The sequence below is a fragment of the Rhipicephalus microplus genome, chromosome 6 (assembly GCF_043290135.1).
Source record: "Rhipicephalus microplus isolate Deutch F79 chromosome 6, USDA_Rmic, whole genome shotgun sequence".
Lineage (NCBI taxonomy): Eukaryota > Metazoa > Arthropoda > Arachnida > Ixodida > Ixodidae > Rhipicephalus > Rhipicephalus microplus.
In genome coordinates, this window is record NC_134705.1 from 164,453,718 (window position 1) to 164,479,195 (window position 25,478).

General features: G+C 47.1%; 1 protein-coding gene across 1 annotated transcript in view; it reads right to left on the reverse strand.

The window, feature by feature from the left end:
- Positions 1 to 25,478, reverse strand: part of LOC142765020 (uncharacterized) — a 68,451-nt gene that overhangs the window by 38,709 nt on the left and 4,264 nt on the right. Inside the window, exons 2-6 of the mRNA XM_075865566.1 lie at positions 23,656 to 23,685; positions 21,074 to 21,094; positions 17,274 to 17,289; positions 9,223 to 9,332; positions 5,616 to 5,732 (exon numbers count right to left, since the gene is read on the reverse strand). Coding sequence (XP_075721681.1) covers positions 5,616 to 5,732; positions 9,223 to 9,332; positions 17,274 to 17,289; positions 21,074 to 21,094; positions 23,656 to 23,685 — 294 coding nt within the window. The remainder of the gene's footprint in view (positions 1 to 5,615; positions 5,733 to 9,222; positions 9,333 to 17,273; positions 17,290 to 21,073; positions 21,095 to 23,655; positions 23,686 to 25,478) is intronic.

Consider the following 25,478-nt stretch of genomic DNA (forward strand, 5'->3'; position numbering starts at 1 on the left):
GTTGATGAAAAAACAATGGAATGAGTGAGAGGAGGTGGTAGGGGTTGTAGTGGTAAAAACTGTTTAATTGCAAAAAAAAGGAGAGGCACAGGACCGCTTTAAAGCACCCTAAAAACTAGGTGGAGTCTTAGCGGAAATCGGTTCAAGCCGTCGTCCTTGCTCTCTGAGCCAAGACCTGGTGGGCCTGAAGGTCTGTGCAGTCGAGCAGGGCCGCCTCCCAGTCCTCTCTCCTACAGTTTGGCTGAGAGTAATAGATGTGTTAAGTAAAGTAGGTGCAATAAAGGTGTCACTCCAGTGAAGCTAAAGAAAGTGAGGCGAAAGGCATGTAGGGAAGGGTATCTCAGCTCCACTGGCGTGAAACCTGGGTAAGGGAGAAGAATGCCGTGTTTACGGGTCTAGTCAGAGCCCCCGGTTCACGTCTACAACTGTTTGCTCCGATAAGACAGAGACACCCGCAGTACGCTGTAACATAATAGCCACCGCAACACGTGCTGATATGTGATGTGTGATATGTGATATGCATCGTGTTACGTCAGCACCAGGTTGCTATAAAAGATGAGTGTGTAGGAAATAAAGAGAGTGTTTTTCCACGGTATCAAGTGTGCTGTTCTTCCGTCAGCTGCTCTCCGCGAGTTGGCTATGACAGTGGCGACGAGGATGGGATTGTGATCTGCTGGTGCCGCCTAGAAATTCCCTGTAAGGCTGTGTTCTCTACCGTGTGTAGAATGCCTGGTGTCGGCAAGCTTGAGCCGTTCGACGTGGGAACAACCAGCTGGGATGAGTATCAAGAGCGGGTAGAACAATTTTTCATAGCCAACGACGTCGAAGATGAAAAAAAAAGCGAGCAGTACTTCTCACCTGTTTGGGACCGGCCACGTATTCATTACTGCGGAACCTGCTGTCACCGTCGAAGCCGTCAGAAACAAGCCTGTCCACGATCCTTGACGTACTGAAGAAGCATTTTTCACCGAGACCATCGGAAGTGGTTGCAACGTTCAAGTTTAATTCAAGAATACGTCATTCTGGTGAAACGGCTGGGGATTTCTTCGCTAGCCTGAACAAACTTGCTGACGATTGTGCTTTCGGCTCGTTTCGAGACAGAATGCTTCGTGACCGCATCGTGGCAGGCATCAACGACGAGACAATGCAGCGACGACTGTTAGAGTCACCAGATTTGACCCTGGATACCGCAAAGAAGACAGTTATCGCGATGGAAGCGGCGAACAAAGATTCTCGCCCGCTGTCAACAGCCATGCCAATGACTGTTGCGCCGACGAATGCCGTGTCACGTGATACAGGAAAGCAGAAGCATAAACCAGTTTCATGTTTCCGCTGCGGAGGCGAGCATCTGGCGACGCAGTGTCGACATGCAAGTAGCGTCTGTCACAAGTGTCGAAGCAAGGGGCACCTGGCGCGAGTATGCAAGGGTAAGGCAGTTACAGTTACGAGCGCAGGTGGTTCAGCGTTTTTGTCCCGGAAGCATCAGTCAATCCATACCGTAGACGACGAAGAAAGCCGTTCTGAGACACCGGCACCGCAAGTCTACGAAATGTGGCAAGTGCGCGCACCGGATCACGACGGTAGCCCGTACCGGGTTGAGGTGTCCGTGAATGGAACTTCACTCATTATGGAAATTGACACGGGAGCAAGTGTGTCTGTCGTGTCGGAAGAGACCTTTCGCCGCATATTTCCGTCTTGTCGTCTGGAACCGTCAAGCGTTATGCTGAAAGGTTACACCGGTGAGCTGTCCGCGGTGCAAGGCAGCCTGCCTGCGACTGTACGACTGGGAAACCATGAGTGCCGGGACGTGTTGTATGTCGTCCCAGGACGCTGCCCATTAGGATTACTCCCCAATTACTACAGGATTACTACAGGATTACTCCCCACGAAACTACCGGGTGCTCACCAGCGGAGCTGATCATGGGCCGTAAGTTAAAAACTGCTCTAACGTTGTTGCATCCAGACATGAAAGCTAAGGTCTTGCTGAAGCAGCTCAAGCAGATGATTGTCCATGATGGTGGAGCTCGAACCACACCACCCGCAAGACCCGGAGACTACATCTACGCACGGAATTTCTGTTCGGGGCCAACCTGGATGCCCGCAAGAGTGACTGACAGAGCCACCGATAACATCGCTGATGTCGTTTTGTCAGACGGTAGGTGTTGGCGGCGCCATCAAGAACACCTGCGGCCGAACTTCGCCCCAGTTAGTGCGCCTCCTGGACTGCCGCCTGAGCGAAAGACTTCTTCACCGACGCCAGTGTTACCGCCTGTGCAACAAGCTACGTCAACCACGGAGTGCGTGTCGGAACGAGCGGGTGTGCAACCGGCTGAGAAACTAGTTTCGCTACCCAGGAAGTGTGAATCGGAGCAATCGAGTCCAGTTGCTGAGCCGTGTCCTGAATCATGCAGCGAAAGTGGGACCGCAACACGCGATCTGGTTGTGCCTACTAGCCATGACAGTACGCCAATGCTGCGAAGAAGCACGAGGACAAAAAAAACGAGTTGTGCGTTTCTGACCACGAAGGCCGCTAAACTATCGTTGTTTTGTTTGTTGGTGGGGAGGAGTGTAACATAATAGCCACCGCAACACGTGCTGATATGTGATGTGTGATATGTGATATGCATCGTGTTACGTCAGCACCAGGTTGCTATAAAAGATGAGTGCGTAGGAAATAAAGAGAGTGTTTTTCCACGGTATCAAGTGTGCTGTTCTTCGTCAGCTGCTCTCCGCGAGTTGGCTATGACATACGCTTTTAGTAAAAGTGCCCACTGCGAATTAATATTGTTCAACTACCCACAAAAGAAATATACCAATGGCACTGAGAGCCGGAATCGTTGCACCACCGTGGTGCACAGAGGTTGAAATCACCGCAAGTAACGGAGAAGGAAAGAAAACATTGACCATGTGTCTGTGCGCTTCCCTGTAATGGACTTTCAAAGACGATAGTCTTATGTTTGGAGAGAGAGAATAAAACGTTTCTTTCACGTTCTGCGCGAGAAGATGGGAGAGTGGAACGTGAGATCTGGCGTGATCTGGCAGTAACATGAAGAAATAATTTTTTTAGAACGGAGAGCGACTGGTAGCTGGCCGCACCGCGTCATTTCAGCAAAGCGTATGAAACACCCTATTTTTTTGTTCATACTATCGCACACTCAGAACAGCGTAAGAAACTTGGCAGTCTTTAGAATTACGTATCTATATATTTTATAAAGAAACGCACTACCTAATGCTTACATATTGATGTTGCACCTCAAATATGCGTCATATCTGCTTTGGCATTGACAATGTTCAGAAGTATGAAGGCAGGTACATGATGAAGCTTGGTGGGCGTCGAGCTTAAACCTTCACCGGTGGACTAAATCATTGTACAGACATCAAGAGATGGACAGGCCCAAATTTCTGCGTTTCCCCAAGAAATACCATCGTCTTTAAAAGCAACATTCATCCGTCCTTCCCGCAGTGAGGTGACCGAAGGCACAGCAACCAGGCATACTAGCACGTTACGTTCAGGACGTTCAAATCAAACTCAAACTTCCTACGTTGACTCAAGCATCAGGAACCAGGACATTTATGCTTTACAACACCTGTGGCAGATGCGCGTGGGGTATTCTGTGCTTACTAAAATGGTTTATCTCCACGCTTCGAAACGCGAGCACTCGTTTCTCAAGCCGGCACAGCGCCGTTGCCACTGGGCACTTCTAGTGGAGCGTCAAGGTGAAAAAGAATCGCAGCATATCCATGGAATGAATGCTGATGAGTGGGCGAAGCACCGTAGTTACGTCGGTAAACAATGAATCCTCCGTAAATCTTGCCCAGTGAATCATCATGTAAGAACGGCGAGTACGCGCTGCAGCCATTTCCCGAGCCCTCCACTCCCCCGCCTTGCCTTCGTCGCTCAAGCTCGAAGCACACAGACTGCCGGCGAAAGAGGAAGCACGCCAAGAGCGAACGCATTTTAACGCAAGAGCGAACGCGGTCTCCTATCACACGAGAGTATGGTACGAGAGTACACATTGGAGTGGAGAGAACGCCGCAGCACCATATAGTGAGCAATCCGGGTACTAGCGGAATGAACGCCACCGTGCCATCGCCATCTATTTAGCGCTCCGAGATTTAGAGGTGGCTATGGGAACGCAGGACTTGCTTACGCCTTAAGAAGCTTCACGCCTAAAGGTCACGTCTCACCAATCGGCCTATTGCAGCGCGCGGCGGCTTGAACAAGACCTTTCGCTACTCTTTAGAGGGACACTAAAGTCAACTATTAGGTCAACTTTTGTTGAAATAGCAGTCCAGAAATCTCACAGTGTTACTTTTGTGCCAAGAACAGGTCTATTTTCAATTAAAATCCCGTTTGAGTAGTTCGCATGGGGTTAGCGCACTTCAAATTACCCGCCTCGAGAAGCGTCAAGAAGCGGACCAACAGGACCGACTCACGTCACTGTTGCGGAGCACAACGTTGCCCGGTTTTACTGCGCTAGTAGCAGCAGACCGAAAGCAGCGGGAGCCACAGCAGCAACAACGGCCATTGATCGATTTCTCTCCATTGGCTTCACGATTTTAGATGTTTTTTGGTTCAACTGCGCTCCACTAGATAGCACCACCTGTCCATTGTAACTACTCCAAAATTGAATTTTTCGACCACTCGCACCATTCGCTATAGTACCGTCTGGTAGTACTTTTTTCCATGAATCAAACAGACACGAACAAGCAGCTCTTTACTGCGTCTCTTGATGCACGAAACGTTCTTTATTTAGTACAGCTAGATCGATTATTTGTGATTAATTGCAGGGGTCCTTCTGATGACATCGGGATCGTTTTGAGACTGTCCAACTGTGGCACTTGTGTTCTTGTGCATTTACCTTAATTTCTCGGTGAGTAGGGCACTGTTGTTCATATTATTGTCGTTTTAGATGTTGTCATGCATTGAGTTTTCGCTGTGACGTAAATTGTCATGTTTAAAAACAGACGGGTGTTTTTACTGCCACCAATGTAGTAATGCTATCTATTGGAGCGTCTGGGAACCGAAGCGGAACTTGCGTCATGGAAGAAAATCTATCGTCATTTTCATCATCCTCATATTTTTTTGTCATAACAGGGAGGTGACGGTACTAGAAGCTACACCAGTGGCTTGAGAAGGATCTGGACTTCCTGTTACATGGCAGTGTAATGAACTGTCTTGAAAGAAATACATGCATGAAAATATCTAAAACACAGTATTTAATAAACATCAACATCCATACAATAAATAACTAGAAACAGAAGCAACGTTATGGCTAATAAAAATAGAAATTCATTATTTCACGCTTGCTGCAAAGAGATAGATACATGATACACATGTAGAGTGCGTAATCACAAACGCATCGTGCAACACTTCACAAACGTGAACAACGAGAGTGGAAATTCATTCGGGTGAACGAGGGTGAGCTAGCCATGGGGGCAGGGCCAGCCCAAAACTATGTTGTTGTTAATAATAATAATAATAATAATAATAATAATAATAATAATAATAATAATAATAATAATAATAATAATAATAATAATAATAATAATAATAATAATAATAATAATAATAATAATAATAATAATAATAAAAATAATAATAATAATCTCACCAGTAACTTTGGGCTTCTTGGTTGTCGCAGCAGGGGTCGATGGGGTTTTCACGGTGCAACCCCCTCCGTGGTAATGTCCATCGTCATCGCTTTTGGCGGTAACCTCCGTCGCGTCACCTGTAAATGCGTGCAAATAAATAAATAAACTTATAAGTAAATAAAACAGACGAAGAAAAAATCTATCGGGTGATGGCTGGACGTTCAGCGAGGCGTCATGTGCAGTTGTCTCTAAGGGCTAAGTAAGCTTCATATGTAAATGAAGAAACCAACGTAAGGACGTTGTCTCTCGTGTTTCTCCAGAAATTGACCTTCTGTTTTAACAATCAGACACTTTGAGCTCCGGTCGCCGGCGTCCTTAAAGTGGCATCTAGCCTACTGCCAGCGCCGTTGCCAGTGCACTTAGAACGAGACATCCGGAGAACTTAACGAGAACAAACAACTGTTCCGACGTGATCAGGTGAACATCGAGGCGAGACCACAACGAGACTTCCGGGCCATCAGCACAAACGTTGAAGAATGTTTCGTCTTTGGCAGTCGACCCTTCGGACAGGACCATATTAGGAGAGCCCACGTTACGCGTCAAAGTTCATTTTAGTGTTTGTTCACGTTAATACTGAAACTGTAGTTTCTTGACCCCGGAATGTTTTTTTTCTGAATCAATTTCTTAGTTCTTTTCAAATTATTCTGTGCGTGTGGCAATTTCATTATATGCCATTTTTAATGACGTAACTATAGGTACTCTTTACTTCCGTAATAGTAATAAACTTTATTTTGGCGCTGATTAAGCGGTACATCTAATTGCGGTATTAACGAGGCACAGTTTTAATTCTACGCGAACTCTGTTTTTTTTTACAGTGAAGATGTGTAGCCATGCTTGGTTTTTATTTGTGTTCGAAACACCAGCCAAGCAGGTGTGCAGCACAGAAATCGTTCAAGCTACACTACTAACCTGCAGTTGCGTAATAACGAAGTTTGTTACAAGTGGTTTAGCGAAATAGTGTCAAGCAGCTTCTTGCCTAGCATAGTCATGCATATTAAAGTACACCTCAATAGAGTACGGTATAGTACAGTAAGGGCACCGGAAAGGAAAACGTGGTTGGAAAGTGCTCGAAAAGTGAGGAGGAGTAAAATACGGAGTGGAGATGGTAAAGTACAGTACAGAGATGTGTAGTACGATACATCACTGAGGTTGGATTGAAAAGTGGGGGTAAGGAGGAAGGAAGAGGGTAAAATATAGCACAAGCATGTGCAGTACAATACAGCATGGGGGTTAGATTGAAGAGTGAGGGTGAGGAGTCAGAAAGGGGTAAGGAGGAAGGAAGAGGGTAAAATATAGCACAGCCATGTCCAGTATGATACAGCATGGGGGTTGTATTGAAGAGTGAGTGTGCAGAGAAGTCACAAGGGGGTAAGGAGGAAAGAAGAGGGTAAAATATAGCGCAGTCATGTGTAGTACGATACAGCATGGTGGTTGGATTGATGAGTGAGGGTGGGGAAGAGTCACGCGGAGGTAAGGAGGAACGAAGAGGGTAAAGTATGGCACAGTCATGTTATTAAGATACATCATGAGGGTTGGATTGAGGAGTGAAGGTGTGGAGTCACGCACTGGTAAGGTGGAAAAGAGAGGGTAAAGTATAGCAGGGCCATGTGTAGTACAATGGAGCATGGGGGTTGGATTGAGGAGTGAAGGTGAGGAGGAGTCACGTGGGGTTAAGGAGGAAGAAAGATGGTAAAGTATAGTCACTGTCACGTTATTGCGCACCACCTAAAGGATGAACACTTGAGATGAAGAACTAGACGAACACAAGTGCAAACTTTCAACTAAGTACATTGGACAGATACATAATGCTATTATGCAATCGAGTTTCATGGTTACAAAAAGACGTTCACAAAAATGTATTACAAAAATGTTTGAATAGTGCAGTTCTAATGACCAGTCATATCGAGGTGACATGCACCTATCAAACATCTTTCATTGCGGGTTAACATACATCGATTCTTTCTGCGTCAGTCTCAGAGAAGCCATACTGAGGGAGTCATACTGCAGAGAAAATCTCGGACGCTTCAATGATTTACTCGCCGAAGCAAGTACCCTTATAAGTAATGTATAGTACAGCCATGTTTAGTACGACACAGCGTGGGGGTTGGATTGAAAACTGAAGATTAGGAGTCAGAAAGGGGTAAGGAGGAAGGGAGAGCGTAAAGCATACCACAGCCATCTGTAGTAGGATACAGCACGGGGGTTGCAATAAAAAGCGAAGTTCAGGATTGACGGGGGCGCAAGGAGAGAGGGAGAGCGTAAAGAATAGCACAGCTTTGTGTAGTACGATACGGCATGGGGGTTCGATTGAAGAGTGAAGCGCAGAAGTCACGCTGGGGTAAAAAAAAGGAAGAGGGTAAATTATAGCACAGCCATGTGTAGTACGATACAGAATGGGGGTTGAATTGAAAAGTGATGGTTAGGAGTCACGCGGGGGCAAGGAGGAAGCGAGAGGGTAAGGTATAGCACAGCCATGGGTAGTACGATAAGAATGGGGACTTTGATTGAAGAGTGAAGTTCTGGAGTCACAGGGGTAACGAGGAAGAGAGAGGGTAAAGATTAGCACAGCCATGTGTAGTACAATACAGCATGGGGTTGGATTGAGGAGTGAAGGTTAGGAGTCACGCGCTGGTAAGGAGCAAGGGAAATGGTAAAGTATAGCACAGCCACGTGTAGTATGATAGAGCTTGGGTGTTGGATTGAAAAGTGAAGGTTAGCAGTCACGTGGGGGTAAGGAGGGAGGGAGAGTGCAACGTATAGTATAGCTATGTGTAGTACGATACAGTATGGGGGTTCGATTGAACAGTGCAGTTCCAGATTCACGGGGGGGGGGGGTAAGAAGGAAGGGAGAGGCTAAAGTATATATAAAACAACCATGTTTAGTACGATGGCCATGTGTAGCGCTGGCTGTGTGCGCCGGCTTCAGCGACAATGCAGCCTTGAAAAAGACAAGTCATTTTGTTCAAACGTCAGTTTCAGTGACACTTCAGCTTGAAAGAATATAAGTTTGCCAGTCCAAACGTAATTGCCTGCGATACAGCAACCTTTAAGAAGACATGTTCACCTGTCTAAACGCCGCCTCCAGTGACACTGAAATCAAGGAGAAAAGTCTACTTGTCTAAACGTTCGTTCAAGTGAAACGAAGAAGAAGACAAGTCGGGTTGTCTAAACTGTGGTTCCAGGGACACTACAGTCTTGAAAATGACAGGTACGCTTGTCTGAACATTGGTTTTAGTGACATTTTAGCTTAGGAGAAGACAAGTCAACTTGTGGAATTGTCGGCTCTAGTGACACTCCAAGCTCCAGGAATACAAGTTTTCGCGTCAAAATTTGAGATCCAGTGACACACTGTTTCGATAAATTATTCATCTGGTCAAACTTCCACCTTTTCTTTAACCTAATTACATTTTGGATCTTCAACTTCAAGATTTCGTTTATAGTAAATCCGTATGAGTTCCCTCAAGGTGTGGTAATAATAATGAGTAGTTTTCAATCGTTCATTTTACTACACTTACACCACCTTGAAGGGAATCGACAAACTCATCTGCAGAGTACAAAGATTCTTACTAGATGATTCTTTTGACATCATAAAGAAAACCACGCCGAGGAGCAGAAGGAGAAGAAGAGCCACTAGAATTATCAATGGCAGCTTCGATCGGCGTTCTTCTTCGGCAGGACTGCGAGATAAGAGGAAAAAAATGCATTTCAGAATTTTGAAGTTTTCGTAGAAACAATTGGCACCAGCAGATTGATACCGCCAACGGTATCACCGCCAACGGTATTGATACCGCCAACGTCCCTACGTAGCGCCACAAACAGAACTTCTTTGCAGAGAATAAGGTGCAGCGATGGCATGCTTGCGCAAGCGTTACCGGACCCTTTGACTTTTTCAGCCTCAGTAGTCTCCCTCACATTTTAATCCAGACCACTGCTTTCTCTAAACTCGTTTCCGTTTTTCTCTTTTTTTAGTTGGTACTTCGGTCTGTATATATATGCGTGGTGCTTTCGAAGAAACTTTAGTCGGAATTATGCACTGCATCTATGTACCCTCACATGTATGTTGTCCTGTGTTCGCGCTAAACGCCATTATGAATGACATCATCCAACTTGCCCAACAAGCAACATTGTTGGTTCATGCTTTTGGCCTTTTTTTAATGGTTGGGTTTATTCAATATTTTTAATAGTATGAAAAGCTGGGCGAGTTCGTTTGAGGACGTTCTTGGAAGCCTTTCAGAAAGCCCACAGTAAAAAAAAAACAACAAAAGGCGAGAAGACAAGCATGAGCCAACTCACAACTCAGTTTATCGAAAGAAGTACACGAAATGTATATCCCGGGCTCCTTTGTTTTCTTGCTTGTTTTTGACGCACATGCACTTCTGAGATACGCGGGGATATACATTTCGTGGAATTCTTTCAATAAACTGAATTGAAAGTTCGCACCTGTTTGTAGTCTCGCCTCTTATTTTCCCCGTCTACTGAGTGTGCGCCGGAGTGTGTCCAAGAATGTTGATCACCGTTGTTAGAAGCTTGTGAAATCCACTACCTGTTTGCCGCCGCAGATCTCCGGGTCACGTCAAGCTGCGTGCGCCAGCTTTTTGCCCGAGGACTCTACAGATTGTACATTAGAACCTAAAGTGCCTTCCACTTATGAAACGCTACACGGCCCCACTATTTTTCAAACGGCGAGCTCACATCACTAGGATAGTTATAGCGCGAGAACAGAACGACGACAAATGGACAAGAAGGACACAAGCGCTCGGGTCCTTCTTGTCTCTTTGTCGTCGTTCTGTTATCGCGCTATAACTATCGTGATGTCCTTCCCACTAGCCCAAACTGCCACACTTCTAACTCACGTCGCTACCTGGAAACCACGTGATCTGCTGACACGTTCACTATCACCGCAAACACTCGAATGATTTTACTCGGCGTTTTACATAAACTAACGTCCGAGCAACGGTTGCATTACTTAGTTCTCTTTGGGTAAAACATTCAAAATATCATAGGCAGTTTTGCCCTAAAGAAATCCTCGTTCCCTATAGCGGGGTTTACGGCAGGTTCTTACATATGCTTGCCTTGACGCTGCTTGTATTTACTTGACCAGCGCTTCCTTCAATTTTTTTATTGTCTGATGTAAGAGGAGAAAAAAATGGAGAGTTGGAAATAAAAAAAAACAGGAAAGAAACAAAGCCTGCCCACTGCCGCAGTTCCTTCACGCCTGGCACGCCTTGTCCAAAATTTTTAAATTCCATCACGATTTGATTGCATTATCCTCTGAAATATTGAAATCATATGGCAAACTCCGTCCACCCTCCACTTTCGCTAGCTTTTGGAGGCATCAAATGTAATTCTCATAAGCTATACCAAGGAAGCAAGTCATTAAGTATATTCTTGTAAGCAGCCAAGTGACAGTACGCGCTATTTGGATTATGAACACTACAGGCTTGCTACACCAGCAGAGGATGTAATACATACGGTGCACTACACCAGTAGACGGCAGGATAAAATTTAAAAAAAGTTTTATTCATCAGATACTGCAGGCTGCCTTTTTGGAGCCAAAGGCGGCGAACATTACCGACCTTCACAAAATATACATTCGCGAACTATAAATTGGTGAGCATAACGCATAAAAAGCTTTCAGTACTAGCTACTGGCAAACCCTAACTTGTACCAATCGGCTCTCAGACAGTAAGAAAGCAATCCCAGTCAAGTGAACTTAACGGTGAAAGAACAATATTTCGCGAACCACTGGCATGCGCTCTCATAAGGGCCTAGCAGGTGGTTCACGATCGCCTACGTCATCTAGCCGCCAACAATTATTGCGCTTAAAATAGGCTTGTTGCACAGAGTGGCTAGAGCTCCAGTATTCTACATAGAAAAAAATTCATTATACTTTGAACAGTACGAATACAGCCGAAAGCTGAAGCAAATAACAGCGGCGGCGATTGGTTCCACGGTCTGCATTCCATGAGTAACGAGATGGCAGTGGTTGTACACGGGTGGCGGCGCGTGTTGGCTTGAAGCCACTGGTTCACACGGAAGAGAGAGAGATGTGGCTATAAGAGGGAAAAGAAGAGTAGAGTGAGCCCCGTAACTGTCTGCATCAGGGTGCGACACGTCAACAGTAGCTCGCAAGGGATGGGGGTGAGGAGGGATTAAAAGGATAGGATTAAAGGTAGATATATATATATATATATATATAAATATATATATATATATATATGCCGACAGGCGTCCACTTTGTTTCAACTGCGGAGGTGTAGGCCACATAGCCCGCTATTGCTGGCACCGCGCCGATCCGTCTCGCCCTCTCAGGCCACGGTATGACATTCGACATGCCAACGAGTACGTATCTCGCCGTGGAGATGTCGGTTCTCAAGGACCTCCGGTACCTCGACACCCATTCGACGGCCGCCGTAACAATGATGACGAGGCTATACCTGATTACGAGCCGGTCTTCCGACATCGACCACGCTCTCCTTCTCCTGCCCAGTCACCTTCGTTGCAGCGCCGCACTTTTGCTGACACCAGAGGAGCGAGGTCACCCAGCCCACACCGGGGAAACTGAAGGCAGCGACCTCAGGGGGTAAGGTTGCAGGCTGTCAAGACGAAGAAAAAAAGCCCCCATTACTCCCACCTCAGGACGCTGTAAAGCCGACAAGACGTAATACCGACGAAACTGTGACCCCAGGCCTTACCATTCTTGTGGATGGACAGCAAGTCAAAGCTTTAGTCGACACCGGGGCTGACTTCTCTGTTATCAGTGATGACCTTGCCGTACGCCTCAAGAAAGTAAAGACAGCGTGGACGGGACCTCACTTAAGGACGGCAGGCGGCCAATTACTGATGCCTGTCGGAATGTGCACAGCAAGGCTCGACATCGGTGGCTCTACTTTCGTGGCGACGTTCGTCGTTCTCGCTTCATGCTGTAAAGACATGATTATCGGAATGGATTTCTTGAGAGAACATGGCGCCGTGATCAACATCCCTGACAGTGTCATTACATTTCACAACAGCCCTACTTTAGTGGATTGTTCAGAGCCGAGACATACGTCTTGTTCAGGGCCTTTGCGTCTGACGGATGACGATGTGGTCGTCCCGCCACGATCGTGTACGCTTGTTTCGGTGGCAGGGGATGAGCCGTTTGACGGCGACGGCATTGCTGACCAAATAAGCTCACTGATATTTAGCCATGGTATTTCAGTTGCTCGAGGTCTTGTCACTGTCACTGCTGGACGCACAAACTTGCTGCTCACTAACTTCAGCACTGAGCGCCGACATCTCCCGAAGGGTACAGCCGTCGCTTACTTTGACACTACTGCAGAAATCCAAGGCAGTTTATCGGGCCTAGACGAAGCACCTCAAGAAGAATCACTACCTAATCTTGACGTTGGTACTACGTTGTCAAGGGACGAACGAACGAGACTTCTTGAGCTGCTAGCCAAATTCAAGGACTGCTTTTCATCGACATCACGGGTCGGCCGAACGCCGCTAACAAAACATCGAATAATTACCCACGACGCAGCAAGGCCTATACACCAGAATCCTTATCGTGTGGCTCCAAAGGAACGGGAAGTGATACAGCAACAAGTCGCTAAAATGCTTGAAGATGATGTGATTCAGCCATCACAGAGCCCGTGGGCATCGCCTGTAGTATTAGTTAAGAAAAAGGACGGTACCCTGCGTTTTTGCGTGGATTACAGGAAGCTGAATCAAGTGACTAAGAAAGATGTGTATCCGCTTCCACGTATTGATGACTCCCTCGATAGGCTTCGAAACGCTCGCTACTTTTCTTCAATGGACCTCAGAAGTGGATATTGGCAGATCGAGGTAGACCCAAGAGATCGGGAAAAAACCGCTTTTGTGACGCCGGATGGTTTATATGAATTTAAAGTTCTACCGTTCGGTCTGTGCTCAGCGCCCGCTACTTTTCAAAGGCTCATGGACACTGTACTTTCAGGGTTAAAATGGAAGACCTGTTTAGTTTATCTAGACGACGTCATAGTGTTTTCCCCAACATTTGACGAGCATCTCAAGAGGCTAGAACTTGTTTTACGAGCCATACGCTCCGCAGGCCTCACATTGAAACCAGAGAAATGCCACTTTTGTTTTGAAGAACTGCTGTTTCTTGGTCATGTCGTCAGCTGTACCGGCGTTCGACCTGATCCCGAAAAACTTGCGGCCGTGACACAGTTCCCAGTACCGTCCGATAAGAAAGCTGTCAGGCGCTTTCTGGGCCTATGCGCCTACTATCGCCGGTTCATCGCCAACTTCGCACGGATTGCGTCACCGTTAACTCGCCTTACTAGAGACGACGCCACCTTTGAGTGGAATCACGAACAACAAGCAGCGTTTAATGACCTCCGCCAACGTCTTCAAACACCTCCAGTGCTTGCTCACTTCGACGAACAAGCTCCAACAATGCTTCACACTGACGCAAGCAATGTAGGCCTCGGAGCTGTGCTTGTGCAGTGGCAAGAAGACACGGAAAGAGTGATCGCCTACGCAAGCAGGACGCTAACACGCGCTGAGGCCAATTATTCAACAACTGAGAAAGAATGCCTCGCCGTGGTCTGGGCAGTTATGAAATTTCGCCCGTACTTGTATGGCCGCCCTTTCAAAGTTATAAGTGACCATCATTCCCTGTGTTGGTTGACTAATTTAAGAGATCCAACCGGCCGATTAGCACGGTGGAGTCTGAAGTTACAAGAGTTTGATATGACGGTCATACACAAGTCTGGGAAGCGCCATACGGACGCCGACTGCCTGTCTCGATCACCAGTACAGTCAGCTTCTCTTTCTGACGACGACGATATGGCCTTCCTTGGTGTTCTCGACGCGTCCACGATTGCTCAACAACAACGAAGTGACCCTGAATTGCTTGATTTGATTAATTACGTGGACGGACGTTCTTCGAGGGCACCGAAAGTCTTTGCAAGGACATTATCGTCGTTTTGCTTACGCAATGGCGTCCTCTACAAGAGAAACTTTTCGTCCATCGGAGCTCCCTATTTGCTCGTTATTCCTGCACCCCTTCGAACTGAAGTGCTCCAAGCATGTCACAATGAGCCTACGTCTGGCCATTTAGGCTACACTCGCACATTGGCAAGAGTACAGCAGGGATACTACTGGCCCCGACTCACAACAGCCGTCAAGCACCACGTTCACACTTGCATCGATTGCCAGCGACGCAAGTCACCTCCAAAGAGACCCGCCGGTCAGCTGCAACCAGTTCAGGTTCCATGTACACCGTTTGAACAGGTAGGAATGGATATTTTAGGACCCCTTCCTACTTCTACTGCAGGGAATCGCTGGGTTATAGTCGCAACAGACTACCTAACCAGGTATGCCGAAACAAAAGCTATCCAAAAGAGCACCGCCGTGGAAGTGGCGATATTTTTCATAGAAAATATTGTGCTACGCCACGGTGCTCCGACTATCGTGATCACGGACCGCGGAACAGCATTTACGGCAGCTATTTTAGACCACGTCCTCATGCTTAGTGGAACGACTCACCGTAAGACCACTGCGTACCACCCGCAAACAAATGGACTAACGGAGCGCCTCAACAAGACGATTGAAGACATGCTGTCGATGTACGTGGATGTCCAACATAAGAATTGGGACGAGATCTTACCCTATATCACGTTCGCATACAATACGGCTAAACAAGAGACCACTCGCATGACTCCATTCAGCTTGGTTCACGGACGGGAGGTACGGACTATGCTGGATGCGATGTTGCCACATCAATGGGACGCTACCGACACAGGCGCTGACGTGTTCACTGAACGCGCGGAAGAAGCTAGACAGCTCGCCCGCTTACGGATCCACCAGCGACAAGACTACGACGCAGGCCGCTACAATGCTCGCCATAGAATTGTAACGTACAAAATCGGTGACAGAGTGTGGGTTTGGACACCCGTACGAAAACGTGGACTGTCCGAGAAGCTGCTAAGGCGATATTTCGGGCCATACCGAGTATCGCGCCAGCTAAGTGACGTCACCTACGAGGTTGTCTCCGACAGTCCCCAATGCCCGAGGCGTCGCCAGCACCAGCCTGAACTTGTTCATGTAGTGCGTATGAAGCCGTATGTGAGTGACTGACTGCACGTTCAAAAAGATACTGTGCGTCTGAATCAGCATCGGGGCGATGCTCTTATAAGGAGGGGCAAGTGACACGTGTGTATATGAAAAAGAACGGTGATAGGAATGTTTCATAGATTCCAGCTAGTGGGTCAGGTGGTTGTTCGGGACGACAACGAAGCAGGCATCTTGCTGTACAGCTGATCCTGAATACGCTCTTTTTGCTGCCGTAAGCTGCTGTCATCTTTTGTTCGCGTTGCACTGCGACAATATATATATATATATATATATATATATATATATATATATATATATATATATATAGAGAGAGAGAGAGAGAGAGAGAGAGAGATGCGCAAGCACAGCGAGCGACGACATACCGAGGCGATAGGAGATAGAGGAAAGATGGAAACACGGTCACAGGAGTCCGAGGACGAGGAACCACTTGCCAGAGCTCTTGTCGGCAACCGGAGATGGCGTAGGGCAAGTTCAGTAGGTCAGAGCTACGCTGTCGTAGGAGGTCTGCGTCAGGAGATGACGTAGGGCCAGCCCACTCGGCCAGAGCTACGCTGACGTCGGAGATCGCGAGGGCACGACCGGTCAGCACGGAATCCAGCGAGCGAGTCCCCTAGTTCACACGGAAACATCCGCTTTCTACAGCGAGCGCGATTCTCCTGCCGCCGAAACGCAGCCACGTTCCCACTGGACGCGCCTTGCACCGCCGAATATGCCATCTACCAACGGGCGAACGCCAGATGAACGCGCTGTCACCCGGTTGTTGTCGCGGCTCCCCAACGCCACTACGCTATCTGGTCATGTAGACTTCGATGACTCTCGTACGCAGGAAGCGGGAAGAAGCAGTACTGGTTACTTTGCTGGCAAGTCGCTGTTTTGTAATGTATGAAGAGAAGAAAAAACCACCGACGCCAGCGGCATTGGTCGGTTGATCTTGCTCTGCTAGACCGCAACAAGCTCAGTCACGCCATCGATAAGCTCGGTCACCTGTTCTATGAAATGAGGACGTGAAGTAGGCACAGAGTGGGTTAAAATCCCGTTGTTTATGACATTCAGTTTCGTGCACTGCGACATGACAAGTCAGTTGGGCTTGGACGCCATTTTTCAAAACTCCTTGACTAGCGCTCCCATCGGTCCACGCCAACAGATTCGGCGGAAGGCGCCGCCAAGATCGGCCCGAGAGCGATCGGCGTGGAGAGGGCCCTGTTGGCGGGCTCGCCGCCACCGAATCGGATTCAGCGCACTTCCGGTGGCCGGAATGCTCAGTGTGAACGCGCCTTAACTCCGACGGCCGTATACCAATACGCTCTTGTTGTTCGCCCAGGCCCAGAAAGAGGAGGCACTGGCTTGACATTTCAATTAACGTGTTTTTGTGTGTGTGTGCAGAAATACCGACTCACGGAAAATGCACATTACATAGAAGATGAAACGAAGCCTTTTATCCAGGAATCTTAAAGGCATGAGAAGTTTAAGTGACTGTATCATTTAAACAACGATTGTGAAATAGAAGTGTAGCTTACGCATTCGTGCCGTAGCCTGAAAAAAGAAAGAACAAACAAACAAACAAACAAACAAACAACAACAACAGGAAAGTCGCACAAAAATCAGTGAATGTGGCCGTAAAAATTGACGCAAAGCTACTCCATAAGCCATGGTATCTTCCAAGTGTTTCGCTGAGACTTTACAATCATAATAGAACAAATATTTTTGTGTAGACAAAAAAAGACAAGTGTGCGTTGCTTATATTGCTGACGTTTCACTTGCCCCGTACGTATCCCTGAATAAAAATCGTGACTCGTTAACTCTCATTTGTGTTCCTCGACCATCTACGACGAGGGTATAGACACCTCTGAAGTTCAAGGGACTATTTAAAGGGTATCATATACGTCACAAGCCGCGACTCCCCACTCGTTCCTAATTAACCCCCGAATGCAGAGATGTTACTTGACTCGTACTTGACTCATTCTTGACTCAAGACAGTCTTGCCGGTCACCATAAATCGTTCTCGAACTTGCGGATGACTTGAAGGTGACTTGGCTCGGCCGAAGTCAGGACAAGTTTCAAGTCAGCTGCGGAACTAGCTTGAAAGTGACTTCATGCGTTATTCCAACATGGCCACCTCTCGAATGGACGTCGCGTGGGGGGTGGCCGCTTTTGAGTGGGCTTGCCTTGCCATAAGAGTTGCATTTTCTGAGGCGCACTGCCTGCCGAAGATACTTGGACCTGCTTTACGTGACCGAGGAAATCTGATGGAGTTGTACGACAAGGAACAATTCCATGCTCGGTACAGATTCACGGAGAATGCCGTGCGGCAGCTGTTGGGTATGTTGCCGCTCCATGAAAGTGGGAACAACCGAAGACAGCCTGTGCCCCCAGTGTTACAGCTACTGATGGCTCTCGGGCTTTACGGCACTGGCTCATTCCATAGAGTCACCGGGAATTTTGTCCGCATTCCGTAGTCGACAGTTTGCCATGCAGTAGCAAAAGTTACGCTCTTCCTCGCAAAGCACCTGTACGCAATGCTGGTGCGCTTTCCGCAGCCGGCAACACTTTCTATAGTTATGTGGGACTTTTATGAAGTGGCTGAGTTTCGTGGTGTTACAGGCTGTGTCGACTACACACAAGTGCGTATTAATAGCTTCGGTGGGGACGACGCCGAAGTGTTCCGTTAGCGCAAAGGCCATTTCCGTTTTTCTTAAACACGACGACAATTTCCGCCTCTTTTGGTACAAAATTGACTCGGCGCTGTGTCTGTGTGCCTTGTCTATCCTTTTGTCCCATCTAGGGCGCTGTTTCTCGCTCGGAAAAGCACCGCTTGTAGCACAACGCTACGTAAAAATCTACACACATAAAAAAGAGGTGCCCCTATCACGGGTTTTTTTTATCCGCTTCACCATCATGCAGCGAGATACTGCTGCAACCTGCGAGACAGAAATCTGCTGAGGGCATTGTCCTGATCCCCACTTTTTCTCTTGTTTACCAAGCTCAACAAAAGGATACGAGTCACATTTGCTCCCAGAACTTATTTTTTTTCATATATAACTGCGACCTAGCCTACTACAGGCATGCACACAGGTGAAGAGAAAGGCAAATACCGTGAGAATCGCGTCACCTCGTGAGCCAGGTCAGCACAAATACATGACGTGGCGTTCGATTGAAAAAAAAAACGACGAAAGAACCCAACGTGATGCTTGCTTCACCTCCAAACAAGCAACTGTGGAGAAACACGCCGCATTTGGGTGGCTACTAAAACCAGCGGGCAACGAACGCTTTACAAAAGCAACACTCCGCATCGCTGTGGCGGCAGGCACCACGTGCCGCTCGTTAGCCGTAAAATGGCAGGAATACGCTTGTGGTCATTTGTTTTTTTAGTTATTTTAAAACGTATGGTGTTTTTTTGATGTAATGCATGCCTTACGCGAACAACTTCATTATTACCCTCGTTGGCAGGCGAGCAGCGTGTTTCTGCTTTGAAGCTCGTTCTTGACTTGACCAAGCAAGACAGCCTGAGCATCTATGAAACACGAAGGCTGACTTGGGCGTTTTGAAGGCCGCTGCTTGCTTCACGCTGACTTGCTCAAGTCAAGTTGAAGTCGCGAGCCAAGTAACATCTCTGCATTCTGGTGTAAGTACTGGGCCGCACCGCACTAGTGCAAAGATTGGTGAAGTGACGGAGCTGGTGGCATTGGCCTCCCACTTTCCTTCCTCTCTCATCTTGACCTCAAGTTCTACCACTTGCCATACTATACTATACAATACTTCACGATGCTTTTTCCTCTCCCCTCATACTCACTGCCATTTCTCACCCCTTGATATGCTATACTATACATAAATATGCTATGCTATACCCCATTCCTCCTCCTAATTTTCACTTTCCTTCCCCACCTCTAGCTACACTACACTATACAAAAATATCTTATTATTTACCCTCTCTTCTCATCGATTTTTTCTCCTCAACCTCACTGCCCTTCCCCACGTCTTGCTATGCTATACTACACATAACTACGCTATGCTATGCCCTCTTCCTCCTTCTAATCTTCACATCCCTTTCTCACCCCCTACTATGCCCTACTACACAAAACTATGCTATGCTTTACCCGCTCTTCTCATTCTTTTCCGTCTCCCCATCCTCACTGCCCTTCTCCACTTCTTGCTACACTATACCATACTTCACTATACTGTGCTACACTCTCTTCATCCTCCTAATCCTCACTTCTCTTCCCCTACCTTGCCGTATTATTCTATACAAAACGAAGCTATGCTTGACCCTCTTTCCTCATTCTTTTCCTCCTCCGCATTCTCAATTCTCGTCATATGCATTGATATACAGTACCCAAACTATGCTTGCTATCTTCTTTCTCTCTCTTCTTTTTCGTCGTTTTCTCTCTATTTCTTGGTCTTTTCTCTTTATTTGTTTTTATGTTTTTTCTGTTCCTACCTTTATTTTTCTACTTTTACATCTTTTTCTTCCTTTATTTCTCTCTATGTACTTGCTTTCTCCTTTTCTATCTTTTCCTCTCTTCTGTTCCTTCCTCTCTGCATTTTCTCCGTATACTCATTTTGTCGCCCATAAGGGTTATTGAACCCTCATGTCAGATGAATCGGCACATGAGGGGTAAGGGAGGGAAGCTCATACAGTTCACGATCATGATAGTTTTCTGCTGTCACCACACGTCATAACGAAAAGCTTACTTGCTCCACTGCAGAAAGGGAGTCAAATGACCCTCTTTCCCCATAGAGTGTAATTACCGTGCTAACACGGCATGTAGGATATTTAACGCTTTCTCCTTCTGTGATGGTGTACACCTACGTAGGTTGAAGATGCACATCGAAGTCGAAGCCAAAGATAATAACGTTTCATTGCTGGTGGTGTGACATCCTATGTTTTACCTATGTATTGCTTGTCCAGCGATCATTAACACTGTGGTTATTCAGCGCTGTGTATCTGTGTTTCCGTTTCGTTTTCTGTCGAGGCTTGGTGTGGTGTTCCGCACTCAGTATGTACCAACTGACCCGCCAACAATCAGGGATTAAGAAACTGCGCTACAGTTACTGTGAAATACAAAGTTAGGGAGGAGACACGAAACGAAGTGGACACCACAAGAGCTTGTAGTGTCCACTTCTTGCCTTGTCACCTCTATACCTTCGTATTTCGCTGTGACTGTAGCGCAGTTGCTCAATCCTGAAAAACCAACTTGTGCAGTACCTCACTTTGTCATTATTCAGTGATACAGCTATTGTCCCACGCGATAGAAAACGAAGACCATGGGCAAGCGCGATAGGGGAGGACTCGAAACTAATTCATCGGCTTGGTACTTACTGCTCTCAGTCGACGACACCGCTGAAACACAAAACATAAGAAAAAGCAGAAAGTGAAGAAAAAGAACGTGCACTAAATGAAAACATAAACTATACGCCGCAAGACATTTTCGTATTATTTGCACGTTTAATAAGAATCGTGCGAGGATATACGCCTTACGCACGCGTTCTTAGGTCATTTGCTCGTTGTTTCTTCAATTAAACTAGTGAAGGCTTTTAGTTCCAGTAAACAGCCTTGGTCCACCTTGGATGCCTTAAAGAGATATCTTTCTGTCGAGTTTTTTCCTATCTCCCGTAGTCTAATTTCTACCACCTAAAGAGCAACAGCTGCCCTCTCTATCCACTGTTTGAATCTGGCGCAGTGCGTCAGCATGACTCCTGACTCCCCTATAGCACTTTTTTTCAATCACCTGCCCAATATGTCAGCTTCATCATGGGATACTGTCACAAAACGAGCGCTTAAAAAAGGGCGCGCCGCCAAATTCTCGTGACGAAGCGCCGAGAGGTCAACGATAAAAAAAGAAAACAAGCATCCTAAGATTCCCCGGGCGCGCGTCCCTCTCCCCTCGGAAGCGTGGGTTCGCCGACGAACCTCCTCTTATTGGCGCCTGAGCAAGCCCTGGCACGTTCTCGATGGAAAGGGGCGTGGTGATGCAGGGTTGTGTCATCCGTCGCGGACGGCTCTCGTGCCGTCTCGCCCTTTCCCCAGCCTTCGCTGTGCATCGCGCCGACGAAATGATGAGAATTTTCTGGAATCTCGCGCGGAAGGTATTTAACCGAGCAGCAGAGATGGGAGATCAGAAGAACAAGGAAGTTAACGCCAGTGTGCGTAGGGTATCCCGCCGCGTCTGTCGGTGAAGGTTTTGTGCTTAGTGACAAAGCAGGAGAAGAAGAAAGTATGCGCCAGAGTGCGTAGGGTGTTTCACCTTGTGACCGAAGCCTTTATATTCCGTGACAAAGAAGGAGAAGAAGAGGATTTCCCCCTGAGGGTGAAGACTCGAGCTACGGGCAAGAGTGTGTGCCTACAGCTATCGAGCGAAGACGCGTGGCTTCAGCTGCGTGTGTGAAGCCGACGTGTTTCCGGCAAAGAAGTTTGAAGCTTGGAGAGCGGCCAAGTGAAGACGCGAGGTTTCCTGGAAGAAAAACTTCGGGGGCAGCGGAACGACAACAACGCTGGACTTGAGTGAGTGATTCTCGGAAGAGTATCATTCAGACTTTTGTTCCAAGAACTTTGGACTGAATTAAGTTTTTTTAACTCTTCAGTCTTCAAGTGTCTTGGTTGTTCGATGCATGCGACTGCATTGTAGTGCGTGTTGTTGTCTGTGTCCGTTGTGTCGAGGGTGGCTGATTGTACTGTGTAGTACATTGTTTGATTGGTGACATATTGTATTCAACTATTGTCGAGTATGCATACTTGTGTATCGTTTTGATCTGCCATAATTGAGAATATAATTGTGTTTTGTTTATCAACTCTCGGCTCTGACTTGTTCTTTGGGCCACAGCCGGCATTCGCTGGCGCGCCAAATAGGACCACTTCTGAATTGTCCACGCTTTCGTGGTGCAGTTCGGAGGGCCGATACTTCGGCCCTTGTAATTACCCCGGCGATCGCCTCCCGAATTAACGGGACCCGTGCCAGATACCCTTTCAGTCTTTTAATCAGCCACTCTAATCTAATCAGACCTCATCTAATAATCTGATCAGTCCCCTCCTCTCTACCCTAATCACGTGAAGTTTCTTTTTTTTTGTTAGCGTGACCATGCCGCAGACCACACGGGGTATGCATAGACAGTTTCACTGTTGTAAAAGTGAAAGCAGTAACCACCCATTGAAGAACAGTCGAACGACTAGCTGAGTGATCACCCCCACGGTGGTCTAATGTTTAAGGTACTCGGCTGCTGACCCACACGTCGCGGGATCACATGTCGGCTGCGGGGGCTGCATTTTCTATGGAAGCTAGAACGCTGTAGGCACGTGTGCTCAGATTTGGGTGCACGTTAAAGAACCTCAGGTGGTCGAAATTTACGGAGCCCTCCACTACAGTGTCTCTCATAATCGTATGGTGATTTTGGGACGTTGAGTCCCACATATCACTCTAGCTGGATATTGGAGGCCGTGATGTGATTTATATTTCGCTTTTCCTCATTCGAGAATTTTCATACACCATGTTTCTATTTTGACACTTGGCTCCGCCATTCGATAGTAATCTCCTGAAATGAACATGCTCTAAGATGTGTCGAAATGGTGTCACTTTCTGCTATGTTTTCCTACGTTCTCGACAGGTAATGTTGATTATAAAGTCTCTTGTTACAACCTTAGTCACGGCATGGAGCTTAGCTTTCGTGCGACGCCTCAGAGGGCCTATCTAACTACCCCGGAAACCCGCTGACAGCACCGCGCAGGTGGCCCACTCTGGAAGTCCAGACCATGCTCTAAAAGCCGGATGTCCTGCTCCTTCTAAACGCTCAATTCCTCGCCATTGTGGTGCTTGCTGGTTGCGGGCGTCTAGTGGTTCTGGGGGAATGTAGCGATTGATCTCTGAGTACAAGTTGAAAAGGATCCGCAGGCGTGCACCTCGTACTTACCAGACGACGCCTCGTACATCGACGATTCCCCTGGAAAAAAGGATTGTGATATGTCAGTTGGTATTGAACGAATCACGCACCCCAAAGATAATAATACGGATTAAATACAAAAGACTCCAATGCAAGAATCTGTGTTAGGCGAGGCCTTGTTAGATGTTTCCGTTGCGCAGAAGGGAAGAAGTGAATCGTAATGTGAACGAATGATATCGTTTGCATGCAATACTCATCGACGAAGGGACAAGCTAATTTGAACACTCCGCTTAATGTGACATTCTCGCGTAGACAGGCGCAGACGCAGGTGTTGGTTCGCAAGCGCACAGCAGCGCATGCTTGTTTGGACAAACGCATACAATAACTGCACTTGCTTCTTAATTAGCAAGCCAGTTTATAATAAAGGTAGTAATAGTAAGCCAGTGGTTCGCAAATACTAGAAAGAATTTGAATAATGGATCGAATAGCGATCTATTAGATTATGCACGCCAATGAAGTGGCACAAATATTTGGAAAGCCGGCTTTCTCGAATACTTTTTGAAAAATCAGCACTGATTTAAAAACTTCAATGAACAGCATATTAGAACATCCCGGAGCGCTTTCGTTGTTTTAAGAGCGAAGCTCTTAAAAGCCGAAGTAAAACATTGGGTGCCCCCCGAAAACCCTCCGCGCCACTGCTAATAACAAACCGTTGCCTATTAGCAGCGCACACCTATGAAGACCATCCGAAAAGCCGTCGCACTAAGTTTTCGGCAAGGCGCAAACCACGCGATTTTGAGGGACGAAAGGCTTCTACCGGGGGTGTCGGTGGAAGCCTTTCACACGTTAGTTCTGTCCCAGGAATTTTCCCATACTTGCGTGGTCTGTGACAAGCAGTGATTCAACCGTGTACTTTGTCTACGCCAAGAAAAAACCAATCATCGGCCAGTCCCCCTCGGTACTACAGTGGCTATGGTGCTTGGCTGCTGACTAAAAGGTAGCGGGTTCGATCACGGCAGTGGTGGACGCATTCTGATGGATACGAAATGGAAGAGGCCAGTCAACTGTGCAATGTTAGTGCGTGGTAAAGAACACCAGATGGTCAAAATATCCGCAGCCCTCCATAATAGATCATGGATTTGGGACATTGTACCCCAGATTATTACCAAGCATCATTCAAGACGGCCACATTTACCCTCAAAGGGCCCGTAAGCCATCTACGATATTTCTTCAATCATTTCAAGTAAACACGCCGATCGTGTACAGTGCTGTCGCGATCAACGATTCTACACGTGGCAGTGCTAGGAGCCGCCGGCGCGCCAAAAATGCATGGATGAACTTTATTGGGTCTTTCGGAACGCGCTTTAGCACGTTGCGGGCCGCTCCATTGTCGGAACAGAAAGACCAAGTCTATCTGCTGAGTCGCGGGCATGTTGGATTGCCCAGAACTCTTGTTCGAGTCCGGAGCTTGTAATAGCATCCTCCCATTTGGACTGCGCGATGGCTTCACCACAGTGTAATGCGTGGCATCACAAGAGCATATGTTCTAAGTTGGCTATATAACCACAGAAAAAATGTATTAGTTGGCTGTATTTCGGGATAAATTTTGTTCAATAGCGCGAGGTTAGGGTACGCCCGGCCTGAAAAAGCTTAATTGTAAGGGCCTGAGGTCTGCTTAGTTTTCTGTGTGGTGAAGGGTATTGTCTCCACGCCAGGTAAAAATATTTTGTTACTTCGTTATATGAGATGGGAGGGTCATGGTTCTCCAATTCATCAGTGCCGTGCCCCTGATAGTTACGCGGTTTACTATATAGTCCTCGCGGAGCAATGTGGGCTGACTCATTAAGATTGGG